The 26,108-nt window shown below is 39.4% G+C and overlaps 2 protein-coding genes across 10 annotated transcripts in view; one reads left to right on the top strand and one right to left on the bottom strand.

Annotated features, from left to right (window-relative positions):
• LOC101941278 (serine-rich adhesin for platelets-like) overlaps positions 1-6,099 on the top strand; it is a 59,089-nt gene extending 52,990 nt beyond the window's left edge. Inside the window, exon 9 of the mRNA XM_042846872.2 lies at positions 5,978-6,099. Within this exon, the coding sequence (XP_042702806.2) occupies positions 5,978-6,027 (50 nt within the window). The 3' untranslated portion in view covers positions 6,028-6,099. The remainder of the gene's footprint in view (positions 1-5,977) is intronic.
• The window catches only part of LOC101941001 (probable ATP-dependent RNA helicase DDX60), a 69,647-nt gene that overhangs the window by 28,120 nt on the left and 15,419 nt on the right, over positions 1-26,108 (bottom strand). For all 9 annotated transcript variants that reach the window (XR_010601397.1, XR_010601396.1, XR_010601395.1 and 6 more), the window contains 13 exons: positions 25,329-25,487; positions 24,544-24,685; positions 20,121-20,276; positions 18,897-18,999; positions 17,307-17,422; positions 12,844-13,016; positions 9,894-10,146; positions 8,578-8,741; positions 7,644-7,796; positions 5,930-6,079; positions 4,898-5,017; positions 2,531-2,626; positions 1,874-1,989 (listed from right to left, as the gene is read on the bottom strand). Coding sequence is in view for 5 of the 9 variants with exons in the window: in XM_042846869.2 (XP_042702803.2) it covers positions 1,874-1,989; positions 2,531-2,626; positions 4,898-5,017; positions 5,930-6,079; positions 7,644-7,796; positions 8,578-8,741; positions 9,894-10,146; positions 12,844-13,016; positions 17,307-17,422; positions 18,897-18,999; positions 20,121-20,276; positions 24,544-24,685; positions 25,329-25,487 (1,901 nt within the window). In the remaining 4 variants the exon portion in view is untranslated. The remainder of the gene's footprint in view (positions 1-1,873; positions 1,990-2,530; positions 2,627-4,897; positions 5,018-5,929; positions 6,080-7,643; positions 7,797-8,577; positions 8,742-9,893; positions 10,147-12,843; positions 13,017-17,306; positions 17,423-18,896; positions 19,000-20,120; positions 20,277-24,543; positions 24,686-25,328; positions 25,488-26,108) is intronic.

Consider the following 26,108-nt stretch of genomic DNA (forward strand, 5'->3'; position numbering starts at 1 on the left):
CTCCACCTCCTCTCCAGAGCAGCCTCATCCCCGCTCCTTCCCCCACCCCCAAAGTCCTAAGCTGTTTGGCGGCACTTAGGACTTTCTGGGAGGGAGGGGAGGAGCAGAGACACGGCGCTTCCCCGCTCATCCCCCTCCCTCCCAGCGCTTCCCTGCCACCAAACAGCTGTTTGGCAATGCTTAGGACTTTCTAGGAGGGAGGGGAAGGAGTGGAGACGTAGCACTTCGCCGCTCCTCCCCCGCCCTCCCAGAAAGTCCTAAGCGTTGGGAGGGAGGGGAAGGAGGCGGAGAAGAGGAACTTGTGCAATGCTCCTTTGTAAAGTCACTGCTCTTCCACAGAATCTTACAAGCAGTGGACAGAGCAGGCAGCCAAACGATGTTGTAAGGGAGCATTGCAAAACTTTAAACGAGCATGTTCACTAATTGAGCAGCGATGTAACTTTGAAACAACGTTAAGCAGGAGGACGATAAGTGAGGAGTTACTGTAAAGGTAAAGCTTCTGTAAAAGAACTGAAAGAAAATAGTTAGGTGTATTTAGAACAGGTTAAAAGGCAAAATATGTAAATATGTGGCTATGTTTTTAAAATCTGAGCCTCAGCTACATTCCTTGATTTTGTGGAAACATTGTGAAAGCAACCTTTACAACTCCCTTAACCAAACTTTTCTGCTACCTCACAATAAATAAATAAATAAATAAATAAAATCCTTGAATTTGAATTTTGTTCTTGTAATGGGAGTTGGGGGGAGAAAGTTCAGCAAGAAAAAGGAGTTCTGACTTCTGCCAAACTGAATCACCCATGACTAGATGTAGACAAGAAAACAACAAATATGGCCATCAATATAATAACAAATTACCGTTTTGTGTATAAAGAATGAGGAATACTTGTGGCACCTTAGAGACTAACAAATTTATTTGGGCATAAGCTTTCGTGGGCTAAAACCCACTTCACCGGATGCATGCAGTGGAAAATACAGTAGGAAGATATATATACACAGAGAACATGAAAAAATGGGTGTTGCCATACCAACTATAATGAGACTAATCAATTAAGGTGGGCTATTATCAGCACAAAAACTTTTGTAGTGATAATCAGGATGGCTCATTTCCAATGGTTGACAAGAAGGTGTGAGTAACAGTAGGGGAAAATCAGCATGGGGAAATAGTTTTTACTTTGTGTAATGACCCATCCACTCCCAGTCTCTTTTCAAGCCTAATTTAATGGTGTCCAATTTGCAAATTAATTCCAATTCTGCAGTTTCTCGTTGGAGTCCATTTTTGAAGTTTTTTTGTTGGAGAATTGAGACTTTTAGGTCTGTAACTGAGTGACCAGGGAGGTTGAAGTGTTCTCCGACTGGTTTTTGAATGTTATAATTCTTGACGTCTGATTTGTGTCCATTTATTCTTTTGTGTAGAGACTGTCTGGTTTGGCCAATGTACATGGCAGAGGGGTATTGCTGGCACATGATGGCATATATCACATTGGTAGATGTGCAGGTGAACGAGCCTCTGATGGTGTGGCTGATATGATTAGATCCTATAAAAATCAATTTCTGGCACTTCTCCAGGCAGAAGCAAGTAGTGGGGTGTAGCCAGAGCTCATTCCACTATCTTCTCCCTGCTCATGGCAGTGGGTATCAGGGAGGAACCTCTGCTCTCTCCACCACAGCTGGAGTCACAATGTGAGCTGGGCCAGGCAGAGGTATTGGGCCTTACCAAGTAAGAGCTGTAGCAATCCAGCTCTGAACCAGATATTTTTTAAATAAACATGAATATTTTCACCTACATTTCATGTTGTACTCTCTGAGGTAATTTTGTCCCATCCAATGTATATAATTCACATGCTCTTATAAGTAAAAAAAAGTTCATGCTTACTCAGTAAGGTGTTCAGGATTACTGATAGTTGCAGAGAGAGCCAGAAAGGGACATCGAATCATAACCAGGAGGTGCTCCCAAACTTCTGCTCCAATTTCCCCACCAAGACAATGTACCTATATATATATGGGAAAAAAATCAGCCTAAAATATGGAAATACATTGTAATGAGAAAAATAACTTACTTCACTAAATGAGTGCCAAAAATTCAGAAATTGCTGCATGTGTCATTAAGGGCCCACTCCCGCCCACTGAGTCCTTCTAATGACTACAGTGGTATTGGATCAGATCTGAAGGACTCAACACTATATTCATTTTGTACCCAAGCCTCCCACAGACTTCACTAGCAGTCTTAGATGCATAAGGAATACAGAATCTGCCCCTAAATTGTATGCTCAGTGTCAGATTTGGTGAGATTTATCATTTCAATTTTTAAAAAAAAAATTGGTAAATTTCTATGCAGTTAAATATAGAGGTATGATGAGGGTCGAGATGGAAGGGAAGAATTTATGTCTTGAAAATTAAGAAGTTTACAGCTATATTCCCAGAGATGGGCGCTGGCCAGTAATAACAGATATTTTGAAAAATGCAGTCATTGGTTCCTTCTTTCAAACATTTCATACATTAGCTAATTTGATTCCTGTTAAAAGACACCTACCTCATCAAATATAACATATCTTATTCTTTTGACCCAATCCTGGCGATGAGGGGATAGCAACAAGATTTCTAAACACTGAGGCACTGTCACAAGTATCTGAAAAGAAATGTTTGTGATGTATTACTTCTAAGCCTACTGACAAATGAAATGTAAAAAAAAATAGCTTTCATAATTGAAAAGGAGGGTAATTATAAATGTATAGTGTCAGCAATGAGGACTTGCAGCTGCACCTGCCTAGTTTCTGGGCTGCCTGTGAGCACAGCTGACCCACAGCAGGGACACTTGATTGACTACGCCACCTGTTTGGCCAAGTCAGCAAGCCGGCTCTTAAGCTCAACAGCAACGAGTGATCTCTGGCTGTCCAATGTATATGCCCACAGCTGTGATCTCACTTGTGCCTGTCTTGCTCCATCTGTTCTAGGCCTGCTTCCCTACTGATTCTGACCACTGGCTTTGGTTTCTAACTCTGGCTCCAGCCACTAGGCCTGACCATCCACATCCCATGACAAAGTTACCTGAACTCCAGATATGCAAAATATAAATAAACTTTAAGTTTAACCTGATCCACCATGCACTGATGCTATTATGTATATGAGAATCACAACATTTTGCTAGAGTAGCCACTGCACCAGGGTCCCTATGTCAGGAGCGGCACCAGGGTTTTTGCCGCCCTAGGCGACAGCTCTCCTCCTCAGTAATTGGCGGCAGCTCCTCCTCTGAAGCAGCGTTCTCAGTGGCGGGGGTCCTTCCACTCCGGGTCTTTGGGGCACTTTGGTGGCGGGTCCCAGAGCGAGTGAAGGACCCGCCGCCGAATTTCCGCCAAAGACCGGGAGCGGAAGAAACCCTTCTGGGCGGCCCTGGTTCTCGGTGACGTTTCCGCGGCCGCTTTTCTTCCCGCCCAGAGGAATCGCCGCCGAAATGCCACCCCCCACATCCTGCCGCCCTAGGCGACTGCCTAGGGTCGCCTAGTGGAAGCGCCGGCCCTGCCCTATGTACTGCATGTAGTTTATGACTTGTTTCACTTTTTCCCTGAACAAGGATGCTGCTTTGGGATTGGGCCCAATATGTGTTAGAGATAACAAAAAAGCTTTGGCCTACTTCTGTTGGAATAATTTAAAAAATGCAGTTCTATTTATTATATTTTATGTGTTTTTAAAAGTAGTGTTATTTTTGTGGAAGAACATCAGCACAGGAATAAGTCCTCAAATGCAATGCAGTGTAAATATCACTGTTGAGAAAATAATGAATATTGATGTTGTTTACTTTATGGCAAAGCTAACAGTGGTTCTAAAACTGTAATGGCCAAGGTAATAATATAGCTTAACTATCATGTTCAATAAATGTGGTCCTATCTAGATATCTTAGGGTTTTATAATGCAGCCCATCACCACTGCAGCTGAGTACCTTCCACATAAAATCAGTAGCAACAGCAAAGTCCCTAATGGACTTAATAGAGTCTCCTCCTTTTTCAGGGTGAAAACTGTGTTTGGGGGTTTGGGATCTTTAATTAGCTTAGCTATAATAGCTTAGCTTGACTTTCAGTTTAAGGCATCCACTGAAGCTGTTTTTGAACCAAGACAGCAAATCCATCCATAGTTTTTTTGCCAGGATCAATCTAAATCCTACAGTTTGCACCCTTGAAGGCCATTAGTTGTGTGACTGGAGTCATATCAAGAACCCCAGTGTGATTTTGGTGATGGATGCTGAATAGGAAAACGCTGGGTATGAAGACTGGTGAGGATATATAGCGTGGTGAGACTACTGGAAGGGAGGCTGGTGCTCGTGGGAGCCACTAGGGGTGGGAGATATTGAAGGCTCTGAAGGTGAGCAAAAGTGTGCTGGTGCTAAATGGGCTGTATTTCTCCATCCTCTCTCAATTCCACACACGGTCTTCTGTGGGCTCCACACTTTCTTGTGGAACCTCAATCTGGAGCTCAGCACTATACAGAAGGTTAGGAGTTGAGCATATGGAAGGGAGGGTTTGAGTTTGCACTGGAGTTGGGTTGTACAGCAGCAGCAGGAGAAAAGAAGGGAGCAGAGAATCTCTTTCATTTCCCTATCTTGCACCTGCTGGGTGCTAATGCTTGAAGGATTTTGATTGGTTTTCTTTCTGTATTTCTCAACTACAGCATACAATCAAGCCAAAGCCTCCTCGTGGCCAACATGTAGGTTGTGCCCTACAGGTAGAGAGTTCCTAGTAGGCAGGATGGAACCGTGGGCTCAAGTAACTCAGATTTTTTCTAATCTTTATATAGTTATGCCAACATTATTATAGTCAAAAATAAACTTTCTGAGGAGTCAATCAAAAGTGCAAAAGTCACTATTTAAATAAATATAGTATGCAGTAATACATCTAGAATACCGTACCTGACAGTTCAGGGTATCATGGCGATAATCCCTTGTGAAAGTTCCACCTACTACTAATCCATGAGGCAATGTCTTGGTGAACCGATTGTATATAGTTCCCATCACTTGGTTCACAAGAGCCTAGTCATTATTACATAAAACAGATCATAGAGTTTAGAGTACTATAACAACCCTTATTTTTTAGTTTCATTCATAACTGATATTGAAGAAACTTGATGTGTGAGCTGATGTATATATTAATATTAATTCTGTATTTTACCTCTTTCTGCAAAAGTTTAAAACATATATCACATTCTACAGTATGTTCCAGAATTTTCCAAAGTCAGACTCTAAGGGTGCAGGCAAAATTTGTGTGCACATATTCTTTACTTGAAAATGAAAATGACATTTGGATTCCTAACAATCATAACTGTGCACAACATTTGATTTCACATGTAGTATTGAAAAACTGCACATGTATTAGATGCATCACATATTCACTGAATGTTTCTGTGTGTTAATATCCAGACTTATAATAGTTAATGCTAAAAATTAGCTTTGAAAGGAATATAAAACCCCATGCTTCATGGTTTAAGACCATTTTTAACTATTTGGGATTAGGATAAGACCTTCATAAAAAAGATTATCCCACATTTGCCTATTGTGGGGTTTCTTGCTCCTTTCTCTGAAGCATCTGGTACTACCACTATCAGAGACCGGATATTTGACTAGATTGACCTTGGGTCTGATCCAGCAGGCAATTATTAGGTTTCTATGTTTTTTTATACCCTGATCAAATGCTACTTTCATCATTGACATAATACACACTTATTTAGTGCTTTCCACCTTCAAAGTGCTGTATGAATATTAACATGAACTAAATTCTGTATATCAGGTGGGATATTTCTAAACATGTTTAATTAAAGTAGATATGTCTAATTAAAACAGACATATATAATCTAAATCAATTTAAATAATCACCAAAATTGTTTTTAATCATATCGGGAAATACTATAGTCAACATACAAAATATGTAATTATATATAGCCATACCTTTGTTGGTGAAACATATACAACTACTCCTTCATTGCTCTCTTTCAGAACTTTCTCCATGCAATAAAATGATGCATAGGTTTTCCCTGATGAAGTAGGAGCAACAATCACTGCAGACTCATTATTGTCTACAACATCAAGAAGCTCTCGCTGGAGATAAAACAAGTCATTTATTTCAAGACATTTAATTATATATATAGATTCTAGATTGATATGCTTAATATCAGTATTATAAAGTTCAAAATATTTTTCTCTGCTGCTGCAGTAGTGTTATATTTTTTCCATCACACTTTGATTTTTAATTGTAAACTATTTTTTTTCCGTAATTTGGCCTGGAAACTGCACTTGGGTTTGAATTGTTGATACAAGAAAGTTTTCAGTTCAAAAGTGAACTTTTTTTTTAAAAAAAAAAAGCAAAATATGAACCAGTCAGTTCAGCAGTGTATAATTTAGAAGCAAAAAAGTCACAGTTTTCTCTGATGCAGTCATTGTTTCTTATGTTATACCAGTACTGTTTAACCACACAGCCCAGAGCTCTTCCCAGCTCCCACTACCCAGCATTTCATTATTCTTCTCCCCACCCTACCAGTGACCTTTAGAAGTTGGCCAGGGTGGAGGTTGGAGGGAGGAAGTGGCAGCACTGGCAATATCTTCCCCACTCCCAGCATATTTGCCAAGTTTTATGTTGCTCCTTGAGCAAGTGAAATTTTTGCGGGTGTGAACATGAGAAATGAGCAAGCTGTTTCTGATTCAGCCTTTCTACAATAATATAGAGAGAGCTATGTTTGCTATGTTTTCTGAGGGAACAGGCGTTCCTTCAGAACATGCAGCAGCTTGGATCAACTGTTCTTTTCCTAGAGACAGATGGATGGAGAAGGGCAGCCAATCCAACGAGGATTTATCCATAGAGTAGGAGTTTTCCCCCGACAAAAAATTGTTTCTCTGCAGTGTAAACCCAGAGATTTGACAGGTTTTCTTATCCTTGGCCCATTGGAAGCTTTGGGTGTACAAGAAATGTGGGATTGTTTCCCAGACAGTCCAATGAAATATTTAAATGTACAGCCCCATTACAGTGTATTTGTTACAGCTATTGTGTAAATAAGTAATAGCACACTAAATGCACTGAAACTATTACTCTCCACCCTGTGTAAACAAAAACAAAAAAAAGTTTGCACGTCACTGGTACATTTCTAATTGTCTTTCAATAAATAACTTAAAATTGAAACTCAGATTATGCATGAAAGTGCATCATATTACAATTTTTAATACCAATGCACACAAAGTTCCAGAGGTATTCTTTATACTTAAGAGACAGGTAAAAAATGATAGGTTCCTGCCCTGAGGAGTTTAGATTCTAAGGCCCTGATCTCGCATGGGGATCTGTGACTGTAGAGTCTTGTACCATGCAGAGTTTCACTGCCTTCCACAGGACATCACTGCATTGTCTTCTGGGACACCATATGGCCTTGGGAGTCAGCACTAGCAGATCCCAATGCAGGACTGGGGCTTAAAGTAGCATAAGACAGAAAGTAGCATAAGACAGTATATAAAGGATAAAAGGTGGTAAATGAGAGGATAAGTTACAACAGTGAGAGAAATGAAATATGTTTATTATCCTGTATGACTCTCATTCATTGCTTTTTTTAATTTTGAAAGAAAACCTTGACAGAATCTCTAACAGCACTATTTAAAAATAGTTTACATGTAACATTACCTGCCATGTATCTGGTATAAAATGCTGTACTCTGGGATCTGGATCTTTCCTCTCTTCTCTGAACAAGTAACAGCCCATATATTGTAGCTGAAAACGAGCTGCTCCCATCTCAGTAGTATATTTGGCTATCTTCTCATTGTCACTTTCTATTATCTACAAGGTCAAATTAAAATTCAAGTCAGATTTAGAATTAGGGATAGAGTAATTGAAAATGGCATCTGGCTTTTGCATTGTAGAACATTATACAAGGTTTGAAAAATTAGTTTGATGTGTGCTGAGGAGGCGAGGTGATTTTCAGACACTCCCATACAGAAGATCATACAATGCTGGCTTGAGCAATGCATGAAATCATAAAAGTCAATGGGAATTCTACATGCAGATGTAGTGAGAATGTGACCATACATTTTTAATGGATCTGATACTTATCAGCAAAGTCCATGTACTCTAAGTCAAGCTGAATATACATTTGCTTTTGTCTGCTATGGAAAGATTTGATTCCACAAGTATTATTCACTGTTAAATAGCAGACTGAAGTAATACATGAAACAAGTATAAATGGCTGCAGTTATAGCTCCCTGAGCCTGCAGAAAGCATAAAACAACAGCTCATACTGTATAAATAATTGCATATCAGCTACATTTCATGAAGGACTGAATAACTTGTATAAATTTTTGTTGAGATTCTATTTTATATCATCCTGTGAGGTTTAGAACCATCTTTTCTTGTTCTACAGTGTTACAATGCAACATTTGGATGATATAAATGGCAGTGTAAAGTAACACTTTGGGAAGTTGGCTTCAGTTGAACCAGGTTCAGGCCCAGTGGGTGTAAACTGTCAGGAAATGGGCACAAGTGCCAAAGTAATCTTTGTTGTACCACTTTTAATTTCATTAATTATGTTCTGTAAAAATTAATTGTATTCTATAAGAATTACCAGGCTAGACAAAGAGCATGCCAAATTCTCAAATCCAAGGTATTTCAGACATCTGGACAACTTTTGTACATGTGGCTTCTTTAATAGTTCCTGGTGTTTTTCAAGAAGTATGTGAATTCTCCTCATCACTTGGACAGCTATGCTTAAATCTCTTGATTTTTTGCCTAAAATAAATAAAGGAAACATTTGATATATGATCAAATCATCAGGAGTTCTTCCAATCTACTCTTCAGGTTTTGGGAACCGACCCCACTGCTCCAACCATGTGTGTGGTGTTTTTTAAATTTTATTTTATTTTATTTTTAAAAGATCCCAGGAGAGGTGGCATGGCTCTTTCCCCATGCTTGGACTATGCGATTGGACTATGTGCAGACGAAGCGCTCCTGCTGCCCATACAGCCCCAACCTGCAAGGGGCCAGAGCGTAGGACATCTGGCCTCATGGTCACTGCCGTGTTGGTGTCACCAAGTCAAGGATGGCCACAAGGCAGTAGTCTGTGAGCAGGTACCAGTGTAATTGCTACAGCTGGGCTCACTAGGCAAATGTCAGAGTCAGAGTCAAGCAAAGGTCAAAGACCAGAGGTCAGCAGTAGTTACCAGGCTGGAATAAGGAGGCGAGAGTCTAGGTCAGAGTCAAAGACCAGAGATCAGTTACCAGTCTGAAGTCAGGGTCAGAGAACAAGGCAAGGTTTAGAGCCACAGCAAGTTAGATGTCTGTTTGGTTGTTCAGACACTTTCCTAGGGCACCGTCCAGGATGGAATAGTAAGCATGGGCCAATCAGAGGGGTATAGGTTGCTATTGCTCTGGCCCCTTCAGGACGTACTTCCTGTAGCACCTAATCTCCATAATATTCTTTAGCTGCAGCTTTACATAGGCTCTTGGTAGTGTTGTGGGGATGTTAACTGCCCCAGGCTCTACAGACCAGTCCAGTCCAGTCACCTTCCATTGCACAACTCAGCTCAGTGAACAGCTTATGCAGTCTTCTAAATTTTGTACAGTGAAATCAAGATTTTATGTTAGTAATGTGTGCCTACTGTTTGGTGATATAGGAAAACAGTTACAACATAGTTTAAGTGGTTAATTTAAATCTGACTCATGGCATCCTGAATTTGCCAATATAGGGCTAAATTCTGGCCAGCAATTGAAAAGAGGCCTAATTCTCCCCAAATGGGTGTATATGCATACTTGAAAATTAGCATTAGTATGTGCCCTTATTCTAGCTGTGAAAGTCTAACGAAAGCTTTGGGGTTTGGGGAGGGGGGCTGGGGATGTAGGATGCAGAATGATCGTGGCCCAAAATGAATTCAGAAAACATACCTTGGTTTCTGCAGTGTTCCTTCCAAACTTCTAAACAGACATTCAGTCCTGCCATTTCTGCTGTGAATTTCACAGAATTACTTTGACATGTCTTGAGGAAATTCTCCAGTTTATTTATTCCACAGGTAAAATTCTCTTTAATTTCCCTTTCAATTGACACAGATAAGGCACTCCACTGTTCCTGTTCTTTCTTCTCTTCTTTAGCTTCTAGTCGCTTCTGGTTTTCCTCTGCAATTATTTCTGCTTTACTTTTCTACAAAAAAATTAATAAAGATATACAGACCTAAATACCAATGTGTGCAAGCAATATGAAAAATGTTGTAAGCCTTGAGCCCAGTCCTTGGAAGTAAATGGGAATTTTGCCTGAATAACGACTGACTGCAAATTATAGGATTTTCCCCATTTGTGTGTTGTGTTTTGCTTTGAATTTTGTTTAAAATAGTACTGAATTCTCTGCAAGTCATAATTTATTGGTAAATACTGGTACATGTTTTACAAAAAAAAGGCTTATTCAACAAATCATACTAAAAGTATATGAAATAGTTCTTTAACTTTCTAATATCTAAAGAGCCACAAACACGTAAAACGAAAAAGAGCGTTTAGGTCCCAACTTGAAGTCATTTATTTAAAGCCTGAAAAATGAAAATTCTAATTATAATTCCAGGTATTTCAGTAAATTGAAGACAATTAGGGACCTAATCAAATGCCCACTGAAGTCAATAAAAAGACTCTTGGTGACTTCAATGGGCATTTGATCAGGCCTTAAATCTATACTCCACACTGAATGATACAAAGTGGTCATGATATTTTAACTAAGAAATACAGTAATGATTACGATTGCTCATTGCTCAATCTTGCCCATAAACATCCAGGTACACTTTTTCATATATCCTGTAAAATCAGAAATGGTGCATGTATTATTCTAGTCAGCAATTTAATATGGAATAGGGCTTGCAGGATCAAATCTTTCTTGATATATAAATGCAGACATTATTTGTCACAAACGCAGAGAAATCAACATCAAAGAACTTTTAGATTTTGCATTGGTTAGGAATATTTTCTCAAAACAAATACAAACTAATGTCCTCTATTGCCATCCCTTTCACCCCAAATGTTAGTAATAGCCATGAGTCCAACTAAGACTTGAGACTTGAACCCACAAATTGTAGCTGTCATAAATATAAAGGGAAATGTAACCACCTTTCTGTATACAGTACTATAAAATCCCTCCTGGCCAGAGGCACAAAATCCTCTTACTTGTAAAGGGTTAAGAAGCTCAAGTAACCTGGCTGGCACCTGACCCAAAGGACCAATAAGGGGACAAGTATCAGGGGGTAGCCGTGTTAGTCTGTATCTACAAAAACAACAAGGAGTCTGGTGGCACCTTAAAGACTAACAGATTTATTTGGGCATAAGCTTTCGTGAGTAAAAACCTCACTTCTTTGGATGCATAGAGTGAACTTTCACTCTATGCATCCGAAGAAGTGAGGTTTTTACTCAATAAGGGGACAAGATACTTTCAAATCGGGGGGGAGGAGGGAGGCTTTGTGGCTTTGTTCTGTCTGTTCCGTGTGGCTCTTGCCGGAGACAGATCAAGAAAGCAAGCAATCCAACTCCTATAGAATTAGTAAGTACTAGCAAGGGAATGCGTTAGATGATCTTTTGTTTTGGCTTGTGATTTTTCTCTGTGCTGAGAGGAAGGTGTATTCCTGTTTTGTTTTTGTTTTTTTGTTTTTGCAACTTTAAGGTTTTGCCTAGAGAGAAAGCCTCTGTGTTTTGAATCTAATTGCCCTGTGAGATTATCTTCCATTCTAACTTTCCAGAGGTGCTTCTTTTACCTTTTTTCTTTCTAATAAAGTTCAGTTTTTTTAAGAATCTGATTGTTTTTGTGCTCATCTTGTTTATTCTCAAGCCTCCCCAGGAAAGGGGGTGTAGGGCTTGGGGCAATTTTAGGGGAAGATAGGGCTCCAAGTGGCCCTCCCTAAATGTTTGTTTGAATTACTTGGTGGTGGCAGCGTTTACCTAATCCAAGGTACAATTCCAAGGAGAATTTGTGCCTTGGGGAAGTTTTAACCTAAGCTGGTAGAAATAAGCTTAGGGGAACTTTCATGCGGGTCCCCACATCTGTACCCTAAAGTTCAGAGTGGGGAGGGAACCCTGACAGTAGCTCAGAACCAAAAGTACTGTATTCAACTGTACCTTATTGACATTAATTTGATCCACATACACTGACATAAAAGATGTGTCATACACATGTATTTTTCAATTTTGGAATATTCATATGAGCCACCTGCATCTTCCGTGTGATTGTTTCAATCTCTTACTTAATTGGCCTCTCAGAGTTGGTAAGACAACTCCCACCTTTTCATGCTCTCTGTATGTGTATATATATCTCCTCAATATATGTTCCACTCTATGCATCCGAAGAAGTGGGCTGTAGCCCACGAAAGCTTATGCTCAAATAAATTTGTTAGTCTCTAAGGTGCCACAAGTACTCCTAATCTTTTAAATGGCTATTTTGATATAGTTTTCAAGCAGCATATTTAAACAAACCTCAAGAACCTCATTCAATTTTTAAACAGATTATTTCTGAAAAGGTTCTGTAAAAAGCTAACCCTAACTAAAATTTATTTTTTCTTTCCTACTCAATCACATACTAATTGTATAGGTCTCCAAAATTAAAGCTTTCTGTTATCATTTTACTGCTCCAGCTCCAAACACAGCTACTTGTTTATATTTCTGTACAGGGATAAAAATGGGTTCACACTAATTACCAATTAAATCTAGGGTGCAAGGATGGATTTATTCTTTCAATAAAAATTACTAATGTTTGACAAATGAAAAATCCCAGGTGAGTATTCTTGACCAAAGCAATTACACCAGAAGGAAAAATCTGAGCCTGGACAACAGAAAGCATAGGTATGCTATGAAACAACTTGAATGTGCTTACATGTAATTTTTTTGTCTTTGTGACAGCAGTCTTAGTGCTGGTGGGAACCAAGGGCACATCCACCTGGGTTACAATTGTCTTTGAAATGTTGCCTTCCAACGATCTTCCATAAAGTCGATAATAAGACTGTAACTTTTGTATGCCTCTTCTTTCTTTTGGACCTTTGGACTTTGCTACAGCAAACAGAGAGAATTATTTTTGACTTATAATGTAATTGGTGGAATTCCAATATATTCATTTTTTGGCAAGAGATGAAAGCTCCAAATTTAGCCCTTGGATAAAATTTTCAAAAGTGCCCCAGGGCCAGAATTTGAAAGGTAATAGGCATTTAACTCTCTTTAACACCTTTTCAAAATCTGACCCTAGCTGACATAAGAATTTAAGTCCCAGTTTCAAAACTGATTTAGGTACTTAGGGCCTGATTCACAAAAGTACTTAGGCACTTGTGCCCAACATTTAGGCATTTTCAAAACTACTGCTCAACTGCTGCCAACTCCCGTAGGTGCCTACATCCCCACAGGTGGGCATGTGTAAAGCCACCTAAGTCCTGAACACCACCTCACAGCTAGTGAGCTGCTCAGAACCCTAGTGCAACCCAAAGTCCTGGCAGCCCTGAAGCTGAATTCTCAAACTAGGTGAGGGTACATATATCTCACCAGCACATCTACAGGCTCAGGGCCAGCACAAAAGACAGCTGTGATGGGGCCACCCATAAGGCTTTATGGAAATATGCTTATGTGTGTGTGTGTGTATATATATATATATATATATATATAATATAACTAGAATGTGTTTTATGCTACATATGCCATGTAACATATTTCTGTAAAGGTCATGATCTACTAAATCTATTAATCCTATTTGAATGCATGTATCATTTTTGTATTCTAAGTTATTAATACGGCTGCATACTTGTTTGATTCTAAGTAGGCTGTAGTGAAGCAATTGGTCAGCTTCCTGAGAAAAGACTATTCTCAGTAAGTGCCCTATCAAGAAACACTTAAGCCAGCAATAAACTTGGAGACACCAATCCACATCTGGACTTTCCCAGGAATGTGGCTTGGCTGGTAAGGAACTCAGTCATACATGGACATGTGACTTGCCCAGGTGACTCCAATACTCCATTTTGTAGCTGGACCTTACATAGGAGAGAGGAGGGGGTCTCCACCCACAAGAGAAAGTCTATTTAAGCCCAGGGGAGACCCCCTCCATTTTGTCTTCAGCTGGCTAAAGAGAGAGCCTCTCCACCCCCAAAGATACCTGAAAGAAACTGGAACAAAGGACAGTGACTGCAAGGGGTGTAAGTAATTGCTAGACCCAGACTAAAAGGAGATTAGTCTGTAAAAGGAAGCATTCTGGAACTGGTGAGGATCTTATCTGTATTCAGTTTCTTACTGTATTAGACATAGACTGACGTGTTTTATTTTATTTTACTTGGTAATTCACTTTGTTCTGTCTGTTATTACTTGAAACCACTTAAATCCTACTTTCTGTATTTAATAAAATAACTTTTTACTTATTATTTAACTCAAAGTATGTGTTAATACCTGGGTGGGCAAACAGCTGTGCATATCTCTCTATCAGTGTTATAGAGAGCGAACAATTTATGAGTTTGCCCTGCATAAGCTTTATACACGGTAAAACGGATTTATTTGGGTTTAGACCCCATTGGGAGTTGGGCATCTGAGTGTTAAAGACAAGAACACTTCTATTAGCTGCTTTCAGATAAGCTTATAGCTGTTAGGGGACGTGATTCAGACCTGGGTCTAGGTTTGCAGCAGGCTAGCGAGTCTGGTTCAAACCAGGCAGGGCACTGAAGTCCTAAGCTGACGGGGCAGGAAGGCAGGGGCAGAGGTAGTCTTTGTACATCCGGTGGCAGCTCCCAAGAGGGTTTCTGTGATCCAACCCATCACAACAGCATACCTGTGTATTTCCAAAATACTCCCATTGGATGTGGGAGACCCAAGTTTGAATCCCTACTCTGCTTGATTTGGAGCAGTGACTTGTGTCTCCAACATCCCAGCTGAGTGCCCTAATCACTAGGCTAATGGTATTCTGGGGGGACACACCTATTCTTTGTGCTGGGCCTGTACCTGTAGACATGCTGGCAAGAGAGGTATTCTCTCACCTAGTTTGAGAACCCTGCTTCAGAGCCACTGTGGCTTTGGCTGGCATTTGGGCTTTGAGCTGCTCATTTACCATGGGGTGGCATCAAGACTTAGGCAGCTTTGCATGTGCCCACCTATGGAAACTAGGTTCCATGAAGACTTAGGTCTTTACACAGCAGTTAAACAACTGTGGCTGGTCTTGCAGGGCTGTAGAATTGTGGTATAGACCTGCAGGATCAGGCTGGATTATATGTGAATAAAACATCTTATGAGGAGTTTTACAGGAATTCTGTGTGATTATTAACAGATAGTTATTCATTTATAAAATAAGCTCTGGGACCCTGTGGGTAAGAATGGTCCCAGAGCCCGCGCTCCAGCCCAAGCATCTACACGGCAGTTTTACAGCCCCACAGCCTGAGGCCTGAGAGCCTGAGTCAGCTGACCTGGGCCAGCCGGGTGTTTAACTGCTATGTAAACATACCCTATGGGGTTAGGCAGCAGCTGAGAGTAGTTTTGAGAATGTGAGTGGCACTAAAGTGTTAGACTAAAGAGGCATGTTGTTGTGAATCTGGACCCTAGACCTTGCAATGCTAAGTAAAGCAATGGATCTTTGAAAATCTAGGCATTAGGCACCTAAAGATGCAGATAGGTATCTATTGGGATTTTCAAAAACTCTTGGATGCCAGCACGTAACCTTCAAAGGAAATCCCATTCGGTCCCTTTTTGACTCTTTAGGTGCCTAAATACTTTTTAAAATCTATCTCAAAGATATTATACTGTCAGTAATAAGTCATATACCACCATGAATCATTTCATATTGACCCTTACATAAGTGTTCAAACTACAGTAGTAAAGATTTCTCATTAAGAGTGGCAATGTTAAACAGTTTACTCAAAGTTTACATTACAATAAATAATAATGAGAAGGTGTTACTTAAGCCAGGGTAGAAAGTTGGTTAAAACAACTTAATAGTAAAACTTCATAGCAGCCGAGAGGTCTCGTCATGAGAGGGATGTGGTAGTTTCTTTTGAAGTTATATTCACCAGTGCTTCTCAAGTGGCTGAACATCAAGGAGCAATGCCAAATATCTTCTCTAGACCATATATCACAGAGATTCAAATATCTTCTCTAGACCATATATCATAGAGATTCAAAGGTGTCTTTAAAGTTGGTCATTTTTTTAGAAAGCTGAATTAGAAGCCATTTTTAAGTGCTACTAATTCAATTATTTAACTTAAAAGTAAAAATATAAAGCAGCTCATCTATCTGCAGCATATAGCAACTGGGCTGGAGTGGAAAAGATGACTAATGTAATGGATTGTGGAGTTCCACCAGGAATGAATTTGTCCAAAGCTGTTAAAGAAGCACATCCAACATCAATTATAATATGGCTTGAGACACTTATTGGTCAAAGCTTTTTTTATTCTAGTTTATTCTGTTCTATTCACATTCTTATCCTATGCCCATTATCATGGCATCTGAGCATCTGGCCACTTTGTGTTTTGTGGGGATTAAATATGAATATGACACTATCACTAGACATACATACATAGCAGGTGTACATATCCATTATGTAAATAGTAAAGTGATACCAGAGATGAATCTGACGCATTGAGTTTACACTAGTTATTTTATAAATGAATAACTATCTGTTAATAATCACACAGAATTCCTGTAAAACTCCTCATAAGATGTTTTATTCACGATATAATGCTCTGGCAGATGGTAATTTTTCAACAGAGCAATAGTTTTGTATACAAGTGGCTGGTAGCCCCTCAAATGTATATTTAATTCGATAATACAAATGTGCAAATCTAAGATCAATGTCGAGTCCTGGTTTATTTTCTGGTTATGTGAAAATAGGAAAAATTGCCAGAAAATTAAAAAGTATACAAGTTATTTTGCTTTCTAATGCTATTTTCATAGGGTAAATCTAGCCTTGCCCCCATTTGCGCAGTCATCTGAACCCTTATGCATATAAACTGAGTAGCTAAATACAGTTACCCAAACTGCAATTTTAAATACCAAATTGTATGTGTACATATATATTGTCTATGTGCAAATTTCTGCACAAGGGGAAAAAAATTTGCACAAATTTTTGCAAAAGGGAGCCTCATGAAAATATGGCTTGTGGCATTGATTGTGTCATAACTCCTTGGGCTATTCAAGATAAATTAATGTAATCAGGCAAAATATATTTAATATAAAACTAATTATTGTAATACCCTTTTGAAGTATATTTATATAATATGTGGAAAATTATCTGGAATTACAGCAGTCTTTCCTCTAAAATGTGATAACCTTGACAACAGTAGAGTTTTATCCAACTAGACAAGTAGGTTTTATGTTTTTTACCATCATTGCTGCACTTCGTTCTGTCATAATCATCACTGAGAGGTTTGCCTGAATGCCAATGCCGAAGTTCATCAAATTCTGTTTGTTTAATAAGTGAAGTAACTGCAGGATTATTGCTGAAAAATACACACCGTATATACAGTGATACTTACGTATGTTTAGTTTTCTGGCACATCTTACATAACAAGCCTTATACCCACTTAATTATAAACAAAATGTTTTGGCATTCATTGTAATACATAATACTGACTAGAAGAGCATGTCATACCGAAGAGATCTTTTTGTTCACCTGATATTCTTAATTCTTCTGTGGCAGCCACCTGTTTGCTCATGACTTCATTTTGCTCTAGTGGCTTCCTGTCCTCCCCACTTAATTCTTTATGGATTAGTGAAGAATCATATAGCATAAGTCACAGAACTAATCTTTAATAGGTGCACATCTGTATTGTCTGACTTCATATTTGATGCTTAGTTTAGTACAAATCCACATTTCTTGGCCACAGAAACAAATAAGTTCCATGCACAATTTTGTCAAAGTCAGGAACTGGATTTGGGAGTCAGTACAAGAGGGGTACATCCTTTGTGTGTCACAGAACACAGCGCGGTGAGGATTCCATGGGCTGGTCCACACTAACCCCCCACTTCGAACTAAGATACGCAACTTCAGCTACGTGAATAATGTAGCTGAAGTCGAAGTAACTTAGTTCGAACTTACCGCGGGTCCACACGCGGCAGGCAGGCTCCCCCGTCGACTCCACGTACTCCTCTCGTGGAGCAGGATTACCGGCGTCGACGGCGAGCACTTCCAGGATTGATCCGGGATCGATTTATCGCGTCTAGACAAGACGCGATAAATCGATCCCAGAAGATCGATTGCTTACCGCCGGACCCGGAGGTAAGTATAGACGTACCCCATGAGTGGGAATGCACAGCAGGTGTCTGAGCAGAGCAGGGGAACTCCAAGGAAGGGACAAATGGAGAGAATCTATTGCCACAAAGATTCTCCACTCACAGCAGGGGCTCATTGGGGGGTTTAAATGGCTACTAACCCCCAGAGTGGAGCAACTCTGAAGCAATTTATTGGCCTGGGTGGAGGGAAAGATTTCCTCCCCCTGCCCCCCCAATACAGAGCCTGTTGCTAGGATTAAATTATGTTATCCATAAAATCTATGACTCTATAGTTACTTAATCTTTATTCAGGCAAAGCTCTCATTTGAATCAATTTGCATTCTGTGATTGGCTTCTCTGGGATCAGTATCTGGCTCTTCAAGTACACATTGTATGGTAAAAGTAGCTACTTGAAACTGTAGAGCAAACATTATCAGAGACTATAATGCTAATCAATAACTGCATAAAGAATACAACATGGAGTCAGGATTTAGAGTCCGAGTCATCCTTACCCTGCACCTAATGTTAATATTTACACCAGTTCAAAGTGGATATAAAATACTACCTAACTGAACAGTAGCATTTTATGCTGCTTTGCACAAGTGTAAATAATGACATAAGATGCAGGGCAGTGAAGAATCAGCCCATAGTACCTCATTTAATTAAAAAAGAAAAACCCAGACAAATGTCAAAAGAATGTACCTGCTTAAAATAGGTAAATCTGCCAAAACAGCTCCAGCATAATCTTCAACAAGGTCAGATTTCACTGGGATGAGCCCTATACTGGGAATTTCTTCCTTAGATTCTTTGCAGTGTGAATGAAAATATGATAAATACTGGTTAACTAAAACATACACTCTTATGTTACTTTCTGCAATTCCAAAGAGCAAAACGTATATACAACATCCTGCTAATTTTTGTCAAGTGTATGTTATAAATCAAATTGTAACAAGAAATACAAGTTAAGTAATAATCAGTGATGTCAAAGCAGAATTTGTAATATTATGGTATACATTTAATATAAATTATGAGCCTGATTGTATATGGCCCCTGTGATGATTCACAAGAGATGTGGGGAACACAAGAGACCTCCTTTTATATTACAAAAGTCTTCTGGAGAACACTTCAGTGTTTTAACAAAACATTTGAAAAGCTTAACCGAAGTTACCCTCAAGTATGGAAAGAATAAATGCCTGATAAAGATAAACAATGAAAGTCACAGATCTTGCAGCCCAGTCCAGAGGCGGGGGCTAAATGGTCCTTAAGCCAACTTTGCATCCTTCTGATTCTGGGCTGCTATATGGCTCCCAATGTAATTAGACAGCCCAGAGGGCATGTTTAGGTTGCAGCATCCTCACAGGGCTGCCTTATGGGCTGCAGTGCTGCCTGGAATCTCCACAGCACTGTATGTTATAGACCTACTCCTGCCATACTTGTCCCTGCTCCAGCTCTGCCCCCAGCACGCTCAACATGCCAGGGCTTGTGAGGAAGTCCTTGAGAGACAGCCTTCTTGCATCTACCACAGTGCCTGTACATTGAGAAAATTCGTCTACAGACTGAAACAGGGCTTTTAGATTATCATTTTCTTTACTCTGCTTTAGGCCTTTTGCCAGCACAAAGGGCCTGGTTTGGGGCTGAAAATCAAATCCATAGGGTGCCATCCTGGCCCCAGTGAAGTCAATAGCAAAATTTCCATTGACTTCAATGGGGCCAGGATTTCATGCATAGGGCCTAATCAGACTCCTTTTGGCATCAAATGGGAGTTTTGTCACTGACTTCAATGAACAGACCCATAAAGTCATAAATTATTAGAAGGGAAAGAATTAAAAAGCTCATAACTGTATAGCACTTTGACTATGTAAAACATTTTGTAACTGGCAATTATTATTATGCTTATACCAGTGATTTTTATACAGTTGTTAGTACCTTTAAATACCATTTGTTTCTGTTCAAGAAACAGTTGTGAAGTAGTTCTCACTGGGAAAGCATCTCCAAAATCACAGCTGGAAGCTAATTTTGTTACCGTATTCCACAGATACTGGTATTCACACTTAATTTCCTTGCCCAATTCAAAATGTAACCCTATGCACACACACACAAAAAAGAAAAATGAGATTTTACAATGAAAGTTCTCTGGAAAAGGGACTGCCTCTTTATCTGTGTTTATACAGCATCCACAACAATAGGGCCCAATTCTGACAGTGTCCTTTGGGTATTACAACAGGGCAGAAAGGGTGCATTCACAATTGTTGGTAGCCTTGGATGTATACAATGTATCTAAATATGGTCAGGAAAATATATTGGGGAGTATACAAATAGCAATTTTAGGCCTCGATTCTGCAACTGAAGCCCATGAGGCCCTGAATAAAGATGGGGGTTCTCCCCCTCAAAAAACTCATTGCAGGATCTGGGCTTTAGAAAATTCCCTTTATTCCCCAAAGAATAATGGATGGTGTTATAAATGCCAACTATTGTTATATGCCCAATTTATACTTTTTTTGAAAGTTCCTTCAAGATTGTTTGGATTAGATATATGCAGGAGAACTGAACCTTTAGACTGGATTCATTTTACTGCATAAATTGCTTTCATGGGCCCAAATTACCCTTCCCACAGAGAAACCCTTGGAAGAGGGTGTCAGGAGAGCAGGAAAGCTCTGGAAGAAGTTCCTGCGACAAAGCTGCAACCTCAACCTGTTGTGTTGCTAGCTCTCACAATTTTATTGTTAGTCTCCTGATATCAGACGGTTTTCTTAAAGCCCAAGCTCCCACATTCATGTGATTTCATGACATCTCAATTTCATTTTTTAAAGTTTCTAGCCCTCAGTTACTCTTATGAAAATTGTCATGAGATCTTTAATGTCTATACAGAGCAGACAGAACCCCAGTTTTTAAAGTTTTATTTGAAACAAAAGGATTAAAAATAAAAACTTCCTGGGATTTTAACCTGCAACTCCAGTGATTCAAGGATCAGAACCTGCTCCCTATTCTGGCTTCTTTGAGCTACTCTGGCAAAACAAAACAAGTGAGAAAGCTGGCCAAATTTAAAAGATCCCATGGGAAGCAAGTCTAAGGGAAAAAACAGTTCAAGAGCATTGGCAGTTTTTCAAAGAGACATTATTAAGGGCAGAAGAGCAAACTATCCCACTGTGTAGGAAAAATAGGAAATATGGCAAGAGACCACCTTGGCTTAACCAGGAGATCTTCAATTATCTGAAACTCAAAAAAGAGTCATACAAAAAGTGGAAACTAGGTCGAATTACAAAGGATGAATATAAACAAATACAAAAGGATGTAGTGACAAAATTAGAAAAGCCAAGGCACAAAGCAAGATTAAACTAACTAGAGATATAAAGCGTAACAAGAAAGCATTCTACAAATATATTAGAAGCAAGAGGAAGACCAAGGACAGGGTAGGCCCATTATTCAATGGGGGCGGAGGGGGGGCAATAACAGAAAGTGTGGAAATGGCTGAAGTACCAAATTACTTTTTTGTTTCAGTTTTCACTAAAAAGATTAGTAGCGATTGGATGTATAACATAGTGAATGCCAGTGAAAATGACGTAGGATCAGAGGCTAAAATAGGGAAAGAACAAGTTAAAAATTATATAGACAAGTTAGATGTCTTCAAGTCACCAGGATCAGATGAAATACATCCTAGAATACTCAAGCAGTTGACTTAGGAGATATATGAGCCATTAGTAATTATCTCTGAAAAGTCATGGAAGATGGGAGAGGTTCCAGAGGACTGGAAAAGGGCAAATACAGTGCCCATCTATGAAAAGCGAAATAAGGACAACCCAGGGTATTATAGACCAGTCAGCTTAACTTCAGTACCCAGAAATATAATGGAGCAAATAATTAAGCAATCAATTTTCAAATACCTAGAAGATAATAAAGGTGATAGGTAATAGTCAGCATGGATTTGTCAAGAACAAATCATGTCAAACCAACCTGATAGCTTTTTTTGTCAGAGTAACAAGCCCTGTGGATAGGGGAAAAGCAGTAGATCTGGTATATCTTGACTTTAGTAAAGATTTTCATACTGTCTCGCATGACCTTCTCATAAACAAACTAGGGAAATACAAACTAGAAGGAGCTACTATAAGGTGGTTGCATAACTGGTTGGAAAACTATTTCCAGACAATAGTTATCAGTGGTTCACAGCCAAGCTGAAAGGGCATATTAAGTGGGGTCTTGCAGGGATCAGTTCTGGGTCTGGTTCTGTTCGATATATTCATCAATGATTTAGATAATGGCATAGGGAGTACACTTATGAAGTTTACGGACAATACCAAGCTGGAGGGTTGCAAGTGCTTTGGAGGATAGGATTAACATTCAAAATGATCTGGACAAACTGGAGAAAGTAAACAGAATGAAATTCAATAAGGACATATGCAAAGTACTCCACTTAGGAAGGAACAATCAGTTGCATACATACAAAATGGGAAATGACTGCCTAGGAAAGAGTACGGCAGAAAGGGATCTGGGGGTTATAGTGATCACAAGCTAAATATGAGTCAACAGTGTAACACTGTTACAAAAAAAGCAAACATTATTCTGGGATGTATTAGCAGAAGTGTTGTAAGGAAGACAATTGCTGTAAGTAAATAAATTGCTGTAAGTAAGTAAAAGAGTTTCCATGCAGCTTACAGAGATCTCACCACTCAAGAAAGAGATCCTGGAGTCATTGTGTATAGTTCTCTGAAAACATCCACTCAATGTGCAGCGGCAGTCAAAAAAGTGAACAGAATGCTGGGAATAATTAAGAAAGGGATAGATAATAGGACAGAAAATATCATGTTGCTGCTATATAAATCCATGGTATGCCCACATCTTGAATACTGTGAGCAGATGTGGTCGCCCCATCTCAAAAAAAGATATATTGGAATTGGAAAAGGTTCAGAAAAGGGCAACAAAAATGATTAGCGGTATGGAATGGCTTCCGTATGAGGAGAGATTAATAAGACTGGGACTTTTCAGCTTGGAAAAGCGACGGTTAAGGGGAGATATGATTGAGGTCTATAAAATCATGACTGGTGTAGAGAAAGTAGATAAGGAAGTGTTGTTTACTACTTCTCATAACACAAGAACTAGGGGGTCACCAAATGAAATTAATAGGCAGCAGGTTTAAAACAAATAAAAGGAAGTATTTCGTCACACGATGCACAGTCAACCTGTGGAACTCCTTGCCAGAGGATGTTGTGAAGGCCAAGGCCATAACAGGGTTCAAAAAAGAACTAGATAAATTCATGGAGGATAGGTCCATCAATGGCTATTAGCCAGGATGGGCAGGAATGGTGTCCCTAGATTCTGTTTGCCAGAAGCTGGGAATAAGCAACAGGGGATGGATCACTTGATGATTACCTGTTCTGTTCATTCCCTCTGGGGCACCTGGCATTTGCCACAGTCGGAACACAGGATACTAGGCTAGATGGACCTTTGCTCTGACTAGGGCCATTCTTATGTTAAGTAATTCTTCCACTCTACTCCACGTTAATTATGCCTCAACTGGAGTATTGTATCCAGTTCCAGGCACCACATTTCAGGAAAGATGTGGACAAACTGGAGAAAGTCCAGAGAAGCACAAGAAAAATAATTACATGTCTAGACAACATGATATATGGGGGAAGATTGGAAAAATTGGGTTTTAGTCTGGAGAAGAGAAGACTGAGAGGGGACATAACAGTTTTCAAGTACATAAAAGGTTGTTACAAAGAGGAGGGAGAAAAATTGTTCTCCTTAACTTCTGAGGATAGGCCAAGAAGCAATGGACTTAAATTGTAGCAAGGGTGGTTTAGGTTGGACACTAGGAAGAACTTCCTAAGTCTCTGGGTAGTTAAGCACTGGAGTAAATTGCCCACGGAGGTTGTGGAATCTCCATCACTGGAGATTTTTAAGATTTTTAAACACCTGTCAGGGATGGTCTAGATAATACTTAGTCCTGCCATGAGTGCAGGGGACTGGACTAGATGACCACTTGAGGTCACTTCCAGTCCTACAATTCTATGAACATAAGACAATCTTCAAGTGGCACGGAGTCCTCATAGTCTAACCTATACCACCTCCCCTCCTTGCTTTTGCATATTCATAGCGGCATGGGTGTGACCAGGGAAAGTGGGTCTGAACAGATTCTTGTTAAGTGACAGGAGCTATGCATCTAATTCTCTGGATTCCATACTGAAAATGCTTTTTCCACTATTCCATAAAATAACTTTATTACTATATATAATAGTAATATAATACATACACACACACACATACTCATTAGCTAATACTTTTGCTTTTCATTTATAAACTTAATAAAATTAGATATTAAAAAAGCAAAATATTCAAGTGCAAAGATAAATACCTGAGCAGTATTCTATTTCATAGTAATGTGAAAGATTCTTTAACAGTGAATTGTCCCTTAAATCAGGCAGGTGAGTTAAATCCAATTTCCAGTCACTTTCATCATTTAGTTGCTTCAGAACAAAATAGTCACAATGTTGTTGCTATTAAAAAAATGCAGTTAATTCTTACATAGTACTTTTTATCTGAAGAGCTTAAAGCACTTTACAAAAGAAGGTATGTCGATCCAGTTTTTACAGACTGGTAAAATGAAGCAGTGAAAGGTGATGTGACTTGTCTAAGGTCACACAGAAGGCCAGTGGCAGAGCTTGGAATATAAACTCAGTCTTGTACTCCCAGACTACCTACTGGACCACTCTGCTTCAATGGCAAGCTGTTCAAACTCCACTTGCTTTTAAAAGATCTAAAGACCTTCCAGGCTGCCACTGTACTATGTACAATACATTTGTATGGTGTGGCCAGGGGCAGGGCCGGCTCCGGGGTTTTGGCCGCCCCAAGCAGCCAAACAAAAAAAAACAAAACCAAAAAAGCCGCAATCGCGATCTGCGGCGGCAATTCAGCGGGAGGTCCTTCGCTCCGAGCAGGAGTGAGGGACCGTCCGCCGAATTGCCGCCGAACAGCTGGACGTGCTGCCCCTCACCGAAGTGGCTGCCCCAAGCACCTGCTTGGTAAGCTGGTGCCTGGAGCTGGCCCTGGCCAGGGGGCTAGAGTACCCTACCAAGAAAAGGAAAACGGAGGCATTTGCTGCACCCGATGCCAGAGGAGGCAAGGCCCTGGTACACCTACCATGATTATAAATGGTAAAACTTGCTTAGTCCAGCAGGAATTGATTATCCTAATCCGAGCTCGTTGTGAAAGAGGCAAGTGGAGAAGAAAAACCACACTGAGGCACTGCAATCTACACAGGTCTGCGGCTTCTTCCAGTGTTAATGATTCACTTTTCTCCTATTGGGACATAATCAATATATGGTTCACTAAGTACCTCAATAATAAATATTAATTAGTCGTGAACATAATTCATATTAAAAATATAATTCAGTGATTTTTCACTTTGTCAGTTCAGCTAAAACTGTTACTGTTATACATTTTGTATGTTACAATCACTTCTGGCTATACTTAGTTCATCACACGCCTTTTATTGTAGCATTAGATAACTGAGGATCAATTATCACTTCCACTTTCATTATAAATCCAAGAGGGAAGTAATGTGACCATTGAAAATCATATGGAATTTAGTAAACCAATTACCAATCTGTCTGGATAGAAATTATGTTATTTTAAGATGAGAAGCTAATATTTAAATAGAGTCCTATGTGGTTTTTTTCTCTTTGTAAACCCTATTAATTAATTTTGAGATAGTTATCATAGTTATTTTTTCAATATGTTCCTATGATCTACCATATGTGCTACTCTACATATATGCTGTTACACTGCTTCCATCTTAGACTAATTAAAACATAAGACCTTTAGCATAATTATATATTAAAAAGGGATATTGATGAAGGGTTACATATGGCAAGGAAGAAATTGAGACTTTTTCCCTGAACACAAAAAATATGAAAAATT

This window comes from Chrysemys picta, chromosome 5, assembly GCF_011386835.1.
Source record: "Chrysemys picta bellii isolate R12L10 chromosome 5, ASM1138683v2, whole genome shotgun sequence".
Taxonomy (NCBI): domain Eukaryota; kingdom Metazoa; phylum Chordata; order Testudines; family Emydidae; genus Chrysemys; species Chrysemys picta.